Source organism: Anabrus simplex, chromosome 1 (genome assembly GCF_040414725.1).
Source record: "Anabrus simplex isolate iqAnaSimp1 chromosome 1, ASM4041472v1, whole genome shotgun sequence".
Lineage (NCBI taxonomy): Eukaryota > Metazoa > Arthropoda > Insecta > Orthoptera > Tettigoniidae > Anabrus > Anabrus simplex.
Genome location: NC_090265.1, coordinates 1,271,879,695 through 1,271,893,289, shown reverse-complemented (window position 1 = coordinate 1,271,893,289; position 13,595 = coordinate 1,271,879,695). Strand labels below are relative to the sequence as shown.

General features: G+C 41.1%; 1 protein-coding gene across 1 annotated transcript in view; it reads left to right on the top strand.

Moving 5' to 3' along the window:
- LOC137497198 (A disintegrin and metalloproteinase with thrombospondin motifs 12-like) overlaps nucleotides 1-13,595 on the top strand; it is a 273,946-nt gene that overhangs the window by 172,148 nt on the left and 88,203 nt on the right. The window contains exons 9-10 of the mRNA XM_068225728.1: nucleotides 490-585; nucleotides 11,550-11,802. Coding sequence (XP_068081829.1) covers nucleotides 490-585; nucleotides 11,550-11,802 — 349 coding nt within the window. The remainder of the gene's footprint in view (nucleotides 1-489; nucleotides 586-11,549; nucleotides 11,803-13,595) is intronic.

The window sequence follows — 13,595 nt, the reverse complement described above, 5'->3', positions numbered from 1 at the left end:
ATAATGTTTCAGTTTGGCACATTGCACTTTTCTACTTTAATTTAGGTACCCAATTTTATCGTCTTAAACATCATATGGTTGTCTAGTCTACGAATTACATTGTTTTGAAGCTATTAAAAATGTCCATTTCTACTCTTTATAATTGTCAAGGACGATGTCATGAGGGACAGCACAGGGAACTGACGAATCTACAAGAATGGACACAATACTGGTTGCTCATCGAATAGTGATTTGAGGAAATGGTGTGAGTTGAGTCCATGACTACCCCGACGCAGTAAATGATCAGGGGTACATGACTGTTGTAATGAGGCTGGAAGAGGTTATACTGTATTTATTAATGGGCTTCATCATGACTGTGAAGGAAGTACAGTACTCCGTAAATATAATTCCGTCATTCAGTATTTTGGCTTCATTACGACTGTGAAGGAAGTACTCCTTAAATATACTGTAATCCTGTCAATCTGTATTAGTTAAATATATGTGTTCCAGGACAGAATGTGCGATAAACTATATTGCAAGGTGGAAGACCGTTGCATGGGTACCGGAAATTCACCAGCAGACGGCACTAAATGCGGAGAAGATATGGTAAGTTTAGAAAATATCGAAATTCTGATGTCATGGTCCTCCAAACAACTGCACGGATATTATAAATCTGATAATATAAATTTTTACTGCCTCCTCATTAATTCTACGTAGAGATTTCTCAATCTATATGTATATCCCTTCACTGTAGGCAATAGTAAATTATTTTCTTTCAAATCACTGGTGAAGCATCGTCGGCGGATGCAGAGTGGGTCTCGGCCCACAAGTGGCCTGGCAGGTCCGTGGCCCGACAGCTCCGTACTCCGACCGACCACCCCAGCAGAAGCTCTACTCCTCTGTATTCGGTAGACGGAGAGGGGCTGGTCCCCGCCGTTGGCTGTCCGTGGTTTTCCATTCTCCTGTACTAAGATGAATGCCAAGACAGCTCCTAGAATAGGCCACGGCCGCTAACCCTCTCACCTCCTCCGCACATCTCGTTCTCCGATACAAATCTCCTGGCCTGAGAGACGACGTCACCGTGTAGGAGGCCCGCCTCCTCCTTCAAGGGAGGAATGAAAACGTTTAGTAGTAGTAGTAGTAGTAGTAGTAGTGGTAGTAGTAGTAGTAGTAGTAGTAGTAGATGAAGCATACTTCAGTGAAGTGTTCTAAGATTATCGAAAAAAAGCATCAGTCAACATTGCATTCAATCAACACCTGCCATTACTGCAAAGTGTTGTTTAAATAATGGGCACCTCGATATGCTGATAAATCTATATAAATAACATCGTAATGATCGTGTGCCTGTACATTCACTATTGTGGCGAAATTTTCATTCAGTTTTCCGTTTCCTGTGTAATAATGACCATCTGCATATTTTGTAGCTTTGGTGTATGTCTTAGTTCTTATAAATTGAAAACTACGGGATATATTTCTACCAAACTTCATTTCTAGAATCCACCTGTCCTTGTGTTGGTTTTAGGGCCAATACTAGTTCTAAATTCCTGAATTGGGTGGGGGTTTATACCAAACCGAAACCGTGAAATTGCACTCCCGCAAAATATACACAACCAAACTTAATGTAAATCTACCTGCCTTAAAGGAAATCAATTTCTAAACCTATTTCCTCATGTGCATCATTTCGATACGATGATTAATAAGGGAGATGTCATTAACGGACCGTTTTTCAGTACAAGTTCCACCGGACTTAGCTCTAGAGCGGGCGCGTGTAAAGCGTATTTCCTATAACTTGAAAACTACTGGAGATATTTCAACAAAACTTCATATTTAGCATCCCCCTGTCCAAAGGTAGGTTTTAGATCCATACGATGTGAAATTCCCGGAATGGCTGGGGGGTTTATAGGGATCCTAAACAGTGATTTTACTCTCCCCCAGTACAAGACTAACCTGACTGAAAATCGACCAACCTTAATGGAAAACCATTTCTAAATCTTTTCCTCATATGCATTTTTTCGATAGGAGGATTAATAAGGGAGATAGCATCAACGGTCCGTTTTGCAGGTTAAGTCCTGCGGATATATCGCAAAAGGTGTTTTACATGGAGCAGATTCCTTACCTATATAAAAAAAGTCGTAAAGACTGTGTGTCTGTACATTGACCATTTTTGCCGAAATTTTCGTACAGTTATCCCTTTCAGGTGCAATAATGACCATCTGCATATTTCTTAGCTTTAGTTTCCCGAAAGTCCTCATTTTTACCCCCCACCCCCACCCTCCCCGCAAAGCAAGATTGCGGTATAATCAGCCAATTGAGCTAAAAATTGAAATTTGGAATTATATACCTTAGCCTGTAACCGATGGAAAACTTGCAAAATCTTAAAATATTCCACTTTTTATCCCCCCAAAACATAACAATCTTGAGGTAACGTTAATGTCGGTGCAGACCTTTGTTTCGAGGTATTTCGTGGCTAAACGGTAAGTTGTTTCACAAAATGGACGGCTCAATCACCGTTCAATTCTACACGAACATTGGGCCAACCAGAATCCATACGTGATGTACAACTTTGGTCCTATGACGTATTGTCGTTTACACGTTAGATTTGTCTCTATTTCTCGATTTACGTACATTTTGCACTTTGTACACGTATAATTCATAGTTTGAATCACTTATACGAAAGATAGAATCATCTAATTCTACACGAACATTGGCTCTCCCAGTATCCATATGTGAGCCAAATTCTATTATTTTACCTGTATCCAAAACCTTACTAAAATTTCACCCTATTTAACGTTTCTAACTCAATCTTCCCCATATATATTTGAGTTAGGATAAAGTACTCCTGATCTAGAGAGCCAAGACTAACGGCTGAGAGGATTCGTCGTGCTGACCACACGACACCTCGTAATCTGCAGGCCTTCGGGATGAGCAGCGGTCGCTTGGTAGGCCAAGGCCCTTCAGGGGTGTAGTGCGATGGGGTTAGGTTAGGAGAAAATATCATAAGACCAGTCATTTAGACCGATAAATGGGGCGTGTTATGTTACAATCCGTTTGTCGATATGACGTATCGTTTAGCAGCAGTTAATCTGTAAATGGTTTGAAATATTGTAAACATGAATATACTTCGTATGTCGATCTATATATATATATATATTGAAGTCGATTTGTAGCAATGTAGAAAGAGTGTGTCTGCCGTTATTTTACAAATCGACAGTGACTCTCAGCAGGAGGGCCTCTGCTATTGTAATCATTACTCTCCACAACGACTTTGACTGGTAGTAGGAATAGGATACTTCTCCAACTCCCGTGTAACTGGCATTAGTATGTGGGAACTACCATTTAATGAATAATTCCTTTCTTGATTCGACTGGCAGAAGTCAAGGGAGCATCCAATTTTGTTCAAAACTCCTCCAACCGAATTTGTTCGGGAGTAGGCAGGTGTGCCCACCGTTATAAACAAATGTACCCATCTAAATGTGACTGGCATTCGGCATAGTGACCTGCTATTATAATGGAAACTCGCCACCTCGGGGTGACTGTCATTAAGAAAAGGGGCCTGCCATTATAATGATAACAGCAAAACTGGCAGTAGGGAAGGTGCCTGCATTTTTAATAAAAGCTCCTCAATTGCAATACGTCTGGAAGGAAGAAACGGGGCCTGCCATTGAAAGGAAAACTCCCCAAATCTATAGTGACCACGCAGTAGGTAATTGGGCCTGCCATTATAATGAAACCGTCCCTACTCTCTTGTGAATGGCATTGGGCAAGTGAGCCTGCCGTTACCATCGCAACTCGCACTTTACAATGGAAACAACGTATGGGGACCTCCCGCCGATGTTTTTGGTTAACGCTAAGAGACATGCATTTTTTTAAAATATCTTATCAATGCATATACAGTAATTTACTTCGAGGGCCAATGACCTTCGATGTTAGGCCCCTTTAAACAACAATCATCATCAGTAGCATAAGTGGATGGTTCGGGCGCCACCGCCACCTCCTCACGCTCTCGGGAGAGCCCTCCTCCACCACCTCCTCCACACGCTCTCGGGAGAGGTCTCCTCCTCACGCTGGCTAAAAGCGCGACCCTAACCTCACATCCGCCATTTTGGAGGGGCTTAACCTAACGTTTTATGCGTAAGAGAGCTAGCCTAACCTCACGGAAGGGCCTAACATCAGTTTTATGACCAGATAACCTTCCCGACGCCAATTACATAAGATGGCGGCTATAAATGGCTCCTTATAAGATACCGCCTAACCTCACATCCGCTATCTTGGAGGGGCTTAACCTAACTTTTTATGCGTAAGAGAGCTAGCCTAACCTCTTGGAAGGGTCCTAACCTTAGTTTTACGACCGGATGTCCTTCCCGACGCCAATTACACAAGATGGCGGCTATACATGGCACCTTATGAGACGCCTTAGGGTGCTTGCGCAAGATGGTGGCTGCAAGATGGCTGCTATACATTGGCTCTTACGAGATTCCTTTGGGATGCTTGCGCAAGATGGCGGACACAAGATGGCGGCTATACATGACACCTTATGAGACGCCTTAAGGGTGCTTACGCAAGATGCAGGCTGCAAGATGGCTGCTATACATAGGCTCTTATGAGACTCCCTTGGGATGCTTGCGCAAGATGGCGGTTACAAGATGGCGGCTATACATGGCTCCTTATGAGACCCCTTAAGGGTGCTTGTGCAAGATGGCTGCTGCTCTTATCAATAAATCTACCTTAGAGGCTAACGTGTCGTGCTGGTTCGATTCATTAAATTTGAGGCTAAATGCAAAATGTTAAATATCTTGAAAACGGTGCGTCGTAGAGCAAAACGGGCAAACTTTTTCTGCCTAATACGTGGGTTCGCAGTATCAGGAACATGATAGCATAAGAAAAAAAGTAGTCTAATGATGAGATCAACGGTTCGGTTCCTACTTCAGCCCTTTGGCATTAGTTCTGTTTTAGCTTGGCTTGAAGCAAGTTTTGATAACTTGATCAGGTCTTGGTATGGTAGAGAGTATAACGTACTGTGCTGGTTCGATTTATTAAATTTTGGGCTTAAATGCAAAATGTTAAATATCTAAAAAACGGTGCGTCGTAGAGGAAAAGGGACAAAATTTTTCTGCCTAATGCGTAGGTACGCAGTATAAGGTGCATGATAGAATAAGAAAAAAGTAGTCTAATGATGAGATCAACGGTTCGGTTTTTACTTAGGCCCTTTGGCATTGACAGCTATCTAATTCTAGAAGATGGCGGCTATACCTAGCTTCTTATGGGACTGCTTAAGGATGCTGTCACAAGACGGCTGCTGATTTTATGAGACCTTTAGGGATGCTTGCGCAAGATGGCGGCTACAAGATGGTGGCTATATATAGCTTCTTATGAGTCTGCTTAAGGGTGCTTGCATAAGATGAATGCTGTTCTTATGAGACGCCCTAGGGGTGCTTGCGCAAGATGGCAGCGACAAGATGGCGGCTATACACAGCTCCTTATGAGACGGCCTAGGGGTTCTCGCACAAGATTGCGGTGGCTCTTATGAAGAAAGCTAGCTTAGAGGCTACTGCGCAAGATGACGGCTGCTGTTATGCATGCGGTAAAGGGAAATTTGAAAATCCACGTGCTCTTCAAAGCTACGTTCCGATATTTCATGTCACATGTTTATGCGATAACTTGTTAAATGTAAGCGGCGTATTTCTTATAACACTAGGCGTTCTGTTTAATTTTTACTTTCCGTATAAGTTACATGCTGTAACTCATGCCAACAGATTGAAACAATATGTTTCCGAACCGATATTTCATGTTACATGTTTATGTGATAACTTGTTCAACAGCTAGGGACCTAAATGTAAGCAGTGTATTTCTTATAGCACAAGCGTTCTCTTTAATCTTACTTTCCACATGAGCTACATGCTTGTAACCCATGCCAACAGAATGACTGATATTTCATGTTGTTTATGCGATTTAAATGTAACCAATGCATTTCTTATAGCACCCATCGTTCTGTTTAATTTCACTTTCCGTGTTCGCGATAATAGAACAGGGTTTGAATCTATGTTTTTTCTATTGTAACTAAATCAGATTAGCGTTTACCGAGCGAGTTGGCTAGGCAGAATGTGCACTGCCTTATGCATAAGATCGCGTTGTATGTTCGATAAAGCTATGCCTTAACCGAGCGGGAAGAGGAGGAGGACGTTATAACAGCCGCTATCTTGCATAAGCTGTACAGAATTCTTATTTTTTTCTCTGTTCGAATGCATCTTCTTAGAACAAAGGTATCCCTTGACATGTTATGAACACATGTTGTATCGAGTACATTTTTCTATTCTAGTCTTATTATGTTTTAATCACTTATTTAGTGTTCTGAACTCATCAATCAATGCTCTGATCACATGTTGAAGTTAACGACATCGATTACAGTGTTCGATTCTAGTCTTAATCACTTCTTTTGTGATCTGATTTCTGAGAACAAAGGTATCCCCTGACATGTTCTAAACACATATTGTATCGAGTACAGCGTTCGACTCTAGTCTTGATCACTTATGTAGTGATCTGAACACATCAAACATTGTTCTGAACGCATGTTGAAGTTAACGACATCGAGTACAGTGTTTAATTCTAGTCTTGTTATGTTTCTTTTGTGATCTGCAAGTCTAAGCATGCACAATGATGTTATCGCTGCACACTCTTGCCTTTGCGAAGCAGGTTTAAACTTGGTCGATAGAGATATAAAGCTATGCCTTCACAGAGAAGGTGGAAGAGGAGGAGGTGGAGGTGGAGGAGGAGGATGAGGATGAGAAGGATAAGGCCTTAACAGCCTATTTATAGCCGCCATTGTTGAAAGTTGACAGCTGTCAAAAATGAACGTAGAATTTTTTTAATTACCCGCCACAAAATTTCAAAGGTATGAGGTTTAGTGCTGTAAAGATAGTAGCACTATGCTCTGTTGATTAAAGATGGGAGCTGTCAAAAAAGTACATGGAATTTAAATTACCCACCACCACATGTATAAGGATGAGGTTTAGTGTCGTAAAGATAGCAGCACGATGAGTTGTTGTTTAAAGATGGTGGTCGACAGCTATCAAAACCACGTAAATTTTTCAAATTGCTGCCCCCACATTTCACAGGTAGTAGCTAAGGATGGCAGCACGATGCTCTGTTGATTAAAGATGACAGATGTTACGTGGACATTGCCGCCAACACATTTCAAAGGTATGTAGCTAAAGATGGCAGCACGGTGCTCTGTTGTTTAAAGATGGCAGCTGTTACGTGGACATTGCCGCCACCACATTTCAAAGGTATGTAGCTAAAGATGGCAGCACGGTGTTCTGTTGATTAAAGATGGCCGCTGTCAAAAAGAACGTAGCTTTGAAGAGCACGTGGAATTCCAAATTTCCCTCTACCGCATGCATAACAGCAGCCGTCATCTTGCGCAGTAGTCTCTAAGCTAGCTTTCATCATAAGAGCCGCCGCCATCTTGTGCGAGCACTCCTAGGCCATCTCATAAGGAGTTGTGTATAGCCACCATTTTTCGCTTCCATCTTGCGCAAGCATTCCTAGGGTGTCTCATAAGAGCAGCAGTCATCCTGTGCAAGCACTCTTAAGCAGTCTCATACGCAGCTATGTATAACCGCCATCTTGTAGCCGCCATCTAGCGCAAGCATCCCTAAAGGTCTCATAAAATCAGCAGCCATCTTGTGCAAGCACCCTTAAGCAGTCTCATAAGAAGTTATGTATAGCCGCCATCTTGTAGAATTAGATAGCTGCCAATGCCAAAGGGCTTAAATAAAAACCGAACCGTTGATCTCATCATTAGACTACTTTTTTCTTATGCAATCACGTTCGTTATACTGCGAACCTACGTATTAGGCAGAAAAATTTTGTCCGTTTTGCTCTATGATGCACCGTTTTTGAGTTATTTAACATTTTGCATTTAAGCCCCAAATTTAATCAATCGAACCAGCACAGTACGTTATACTCTCTACCATACCAAGACCTGATCAAGTTACGAAAACTTGCTTCAAGCCACGCTAAAACAGACCTAATGCCAAAGGGCTGAAGTAGGAACCGAACCGTTGATCTCATCATTAGACTACTTTTTTCTTATGCTATCATGTTCCTGATACTGCATACATACGTATTAGGCAGAAAAATTTTGTCTGTTTTGCTCTACGACGCACCGTTTTCAAGATATTTAACATTTTGCATTTAAGCCCCAAATTTAATTAATCGAACCAGCACGGCACGTTAGCCTCTAAGGTAGATTTATTGATAAGAGCAGCAGCCATCTTGCACAAGCACCCTTAAGGTGTCTCATAAGGAGCAATGTATAGCCGCCATCTTGTAACCGCCATCTTGCGCAAGCATCCCAGGGTTGTCTCATAAGAGCCTATGTATAGCAGCCATCTTGCAGCCAGCATCTTGCGTAAGCACCCTTAAGGCGTCTCATAAGGTGTCATGTATAGCCGCCATCTTGTGTCCGCCATCTTGCGCAAGCATCCCAAAGGAATCTCGTAAGAGCCAATGTATAGCAGCCATCTTGCAGCCACCATCTTGCGCAAGCACCCTAAGGCGTCTCATAAGGTGCCATGTATAGCCGCCATCTTGTGTAATTGGCGTCGGGAAGGACATCCGGTCGTAAAACTAGGGTTAGGACCCTTCCAAGAGGTTAGGCTAGCTCTCTTACGCATAAAAAGTTAGGTTAAGCCCATCCAAGAAAGCTGATGTGAGGTTAGCGTCGCGCTCTTAAGCGTCAGGAAGGGTATCCGGGTGTAAAACTGAGGTTAGGCCCTTGCATGTGGTTAGGCTAGCTCTCTTACGCATAAAACGTTAGGTTAAGCCCCTTCAAGATGGCGGATGTGAGGTTAGGGTGGGGCTCTTAGCCATCGTGAGGAGGCCTCTCCCGAGAGCGTTGTGGAGGAGGGAGTGGAGGAGGGCTCTCCCGAGAGCGTGAGGAGGAGGTGGCTGTGGAGGCCTCTGCCGAGAGCCGTAGGTGGCGATGGCGCCCGAACCATCCACTTATACTACTATCACCGTCATCATCATCATCATCATCAATTTACTTCAATATACGTATACAGTGTAGGATACCGTAGCGAAGAATGGGTACATTTGCTAGTTGAACATATAATTTTGTTCGTGTATTGACGCCTTTTTATGTTAAACCAAAAGTGTTTTTTTATTTACGGGTGTCCGATGTCCAATAGAAAAAATAACGTAGTCAGTATCATATGAAGACTCCCGATTAAACTGTTAATTGTAGATATAATTTAAGACTAACATGTGAACAGAATTTTCAACTTTATAACAATTATAGAAATAAGCACAGAGATTTAAAATAAGGTATGTGAAGTGAGAGGAAACGAGGGAACTGAGACACTATTACAGATATTAAATGGACTTCGTAAAACATATCTAACATTGTGAGGAGGGAATTTTTTGTTAGAATTACCGATGTTAATTGAGTCTTACCGTGCAGTTTATAGACGGTTCAAGTACAGTTCCTAGGCTTATAACTTCCACACTGGTCATAATTATTGACTACCCTACAAAGAACAATTCAAGAAACAAAACTTCCTGTGCTTCATTTCTGAAATAATTCTGCAGGAGAACGTTTTAACACTCCTTGAATCCTGTCAAGAGAGACGATAAACCTTTACTGCCAAATGTTGATAACTTTACTTATATAAGAGAATTGGACACTGTAATAAACATCCTCGAATATTTAATGCGAGTATAAACTGTGTTTTATTTTGCGACATACAGTGCTGTAATATCTGGCGTTCTTGTTTCCAATTAAATGTTGAAAAGAGTTTTGTAATAAGTAACTTTCGTATCGAATAGCATCTGTCTAGAACTAAAACGGCAAAGCACAAAATATAATTTCTGAAGTGGATGATGTTGAGATTAAAGCCATTTTGTACTCCTAACATCAGTTAGACTCCTTTTCTATATAGCAAAAAATAGAGGAAATAGAAGTCATTCGGTGTCTAGGTACTTGGTCCGGAATGTACTGTGTAATCGCTGAAAAGTGTTGAACACAATTTGTTAATCTACAGGTGCGATGTTCTTTAACATCGATCTTCCGGTGCTCTGTTCAGTTTCTGACGATGATCTACACATTTCAAAACTCATCTTGGCTTGTGGAAGATATCAAGCATGGTAATAATAATAATAATAATAATAATAATAATAATAATAATAATAATAATAATAATAATTTATTTATTTATTTATTTACATAGTTTACGCCCACATTGGAGCACTTAAATCAAATCCAAATACATTTACGTTAACAAAGAATTAACTGAAGATTTAGCTTGCATCATCTTCTTCCTTTCCCAAAACCTCTTCATTCTGGCTGACCTGGCTGCCCTTTCTTCATCAGATATGACATATTGTTTGTGTTGAACAGTTTTTAATGACAATCTTAGTTGTTTGTTCTTGAGAATCCTTTTTTCTTCTCTATTGTCAATTTGCTTCATTGTAATATTCAGCTCTTCTAAATCATTCTGAGCTTCTTTAAACCAATTATTTCTTGTTTTACTTTTCCAGAAGTAATTAAATAGTTGTTTTATTATCCTATTATCATTTAATCTAGAAAGATGACAGAAAAAGGCAATACTTCTTTTTCTCATCGTATCTATTGTAGATTCACTTTCCCTATAAACCACTGTAAATATTCTGCTTTCTATTGATGATTTTTCATTGGTGTTCCAAGTTATAACAATAATAATAATAATAGTATGGCCTCAGCATGGTATTGAAGCACCATTCTTCAGCTCTTTCTATAAGCCATATTAATACTTTCATCCACGCCACCCCGAGCTTTCACACTTTAAGTTATTATCATCTTTCAATTTCCTTATCTACTACGAGAAAATTTCATTCTTAATTCATAAGGATTTAACTTCTAGATCATCAGCTCTACCGCTTCGTACAATTGATGTTGGACGGTTTTCAACTATTTTGGAAGACAGTTGGAATTCAGTTATCCCTCAGTGTAGTGTGCCGGCCCCGTGGTGTAGGGGTAGCGTGCCTGCCTCTCACCCGGAGGCCCCGGGTTCGATTCCCGGCCAGGTCAGGGGTTTTTACCTGGACCTGAGGGCTGGTTCGAGGTCCACTCAGCCTACGTGATTAGAATTGAGGAGCTCTCTGACGGTGAGATAGCGGCCCCGGTCTAGAAAGCCAAGAATAACGACCGAGAGGATTCTTCGTGCTGACCACACGACACCTCGTAATCTGCAGGCCTCCGGGCTGAGCAGCGGTCGCTTGGTAGGCCAAGGCCCTTCAAGGGCTGTAGTGCCATGGGGTTTGGTTTTTGGTTTTTCAGTGTAGTGTAAACACATATTCAAGCTGAGAAATTACTTTATATCTACATATAGTATTTTTTAGGATAATCCTCACAGGATTCTAAAAATCAGTGAACAGAGAAATAGCCGGTCATTGTAAGGTTGCATAACGTAATATAAAATCGATTTTCAACAAGAACTGTTAAATCATCTTACCTACTTTTAATTCACAAATAAAGCAAAAGCTATAGTTACGAATAACAATTAATCGACTACTAATATTGAATGTTCTAGTGGTGTTTCGAAGGGAAGTGTGTTGAAGCTGGAAAGCGTCCCGAAGCAATAAATGGCCACTGGGGTCCGTGGGGATCCTGGGGTGAATGCTCTCGTACGTGTGGAGGAGGAATTGAGGTTCAAGAACGAGACTGTGACAATCCCAAGCCACAACATCGCGGTCGTTACTGTTTGGGTGAACGCAAGCGGTACCGGATGTGCCACGTGGAAGTAAGTGAACAGTTAAATTCAGCCAGTTTGCATTATTCAAAGAGTAATTCTCGATCAAGCTTCTGAACACAAGAAGTAACCACGAAGTAGTAGACAGGGGATTTTATTTATTTATTTATTTATTTATTTATTTATTTATTTATTTATTTATTTATTTATTTCGACTTTTCTCAACTGGAGATTGTCCCCTGAGGACAAAGCATACTGTAAAACAAGAGAAAATCTTAAGCTAATTCTGAGGAGTTTATTTCATAGTGATTGGTTAATGTATAGGACATTTTGTCGTAAGAAGCAATACTTCGTATCTCACAATACTGTTTTTATCCATTATGTTCCTTAAGAAAGTTCAAGCCTCCTAGCAACATATGGATATGCAGTCCATCAGAACAATTTTCGTTGGGATCATTTTCTTATGGTTACGTCTAAAAGAAAATGAGCTCCACATATTGATGTGTTCTTTATAATGTTGAGTCGGACAGGATTCCGTTATTACCCTCTACTTTTTAAGGTTTAAATATGAGGACATTTCATGGTTTACTTTAAAATGGTACTAAGTTAGTATCAGTATAATGTTTGCATTTTCATTCCTGATGGTTCATCTTGGTAGCCAATGCCTGCAACAAGATTTTGTAGTGCTCACTTCACAAGGAAAAAACCGGGTCCTACGCAGAATGGTCTGCGTCTTTGCCTTCCGTTCACAGGGCTTTGGGTTCGTTTCCCAGCCAGAAGACGATTTTAACTGCGTATGGTTAGTTCCTCTCACTTCGGGACTGGAAGTTTATGTTGGTCTTTATGAAATTATCTACATATAATATACCACACTAACAACCAACACAGAAACACACAATAGAGAATTAATTCCTTCACATAGGATTAGCGACGTCAGGGAATGGAATCAGGCCGTAAATAGTCACAAAATCCACACCAAGCGTCGACCCGAATAAATAGGACAAAAGGCCAGGAAGAAGCATGATTATAATTAGCTTCACGCCGCACCGACACAGACAGGTATTACGGCGACCATGTGATAGGAAAGGCCTAGGAGTGGGAAGGAACCGACTGCGGCATTATTTAAGCTACACACCCGGCACTTGCCTGGTGTGAAAATGGGAAATCACGGAAAACCATCATCAGGCCTACCGACAGCGGTGTTCGAACCCACTAGCTCCCGAATGCAAACTGATACCTACGTGACCAAAATCCTGCAGCCACTTGCTTGGTTCATGAAGAATGATAATACTAAAACCGTAAGGCCCTTCGAAGGATACCTATCCTCCTTACCTATCAGCAATCGGCATGAGATCGACACGTGTTCTTCGTCACATCCTTATGTAAGAGGTGGGCTTCAGTAATTTAAAACTAGTGTCTGCAATGAGTAAACTCGACGACTGTTTAACTTAAACGTTAAGGTTTATTGACCATTTGGACATTTCACAACAGCTGACCAAGGAACTCATACGTGTCCATTAGAAACAAACGAATAGTAATAACGATGATGAAAGACGCTGGCTTTGGATACCTTAAACAAATTGCCTGAGGGGCATCCTTACTAGAAACCATCGTCATAATTTAAGAATAAAATAAAGAAAGCCTGGAGATCCCTAAGATCGGCTTCCATGTTAGACAGCATGTACCACCATAATGATTCGTAATAATCCAGCCCCCGTAGCAGGATCTATGGACTCTTGGTATAAATAAGGTTGTCCAATCGGTATGTGCCAAACAGTGGATGTACGGCATGGACCCTTAAATCAAACGATGTGACCTGCAACTCTGTCATAGACCGACATCTAACACATTTGATTTACGTTAAAATCATTGTGGATGATGACAGCA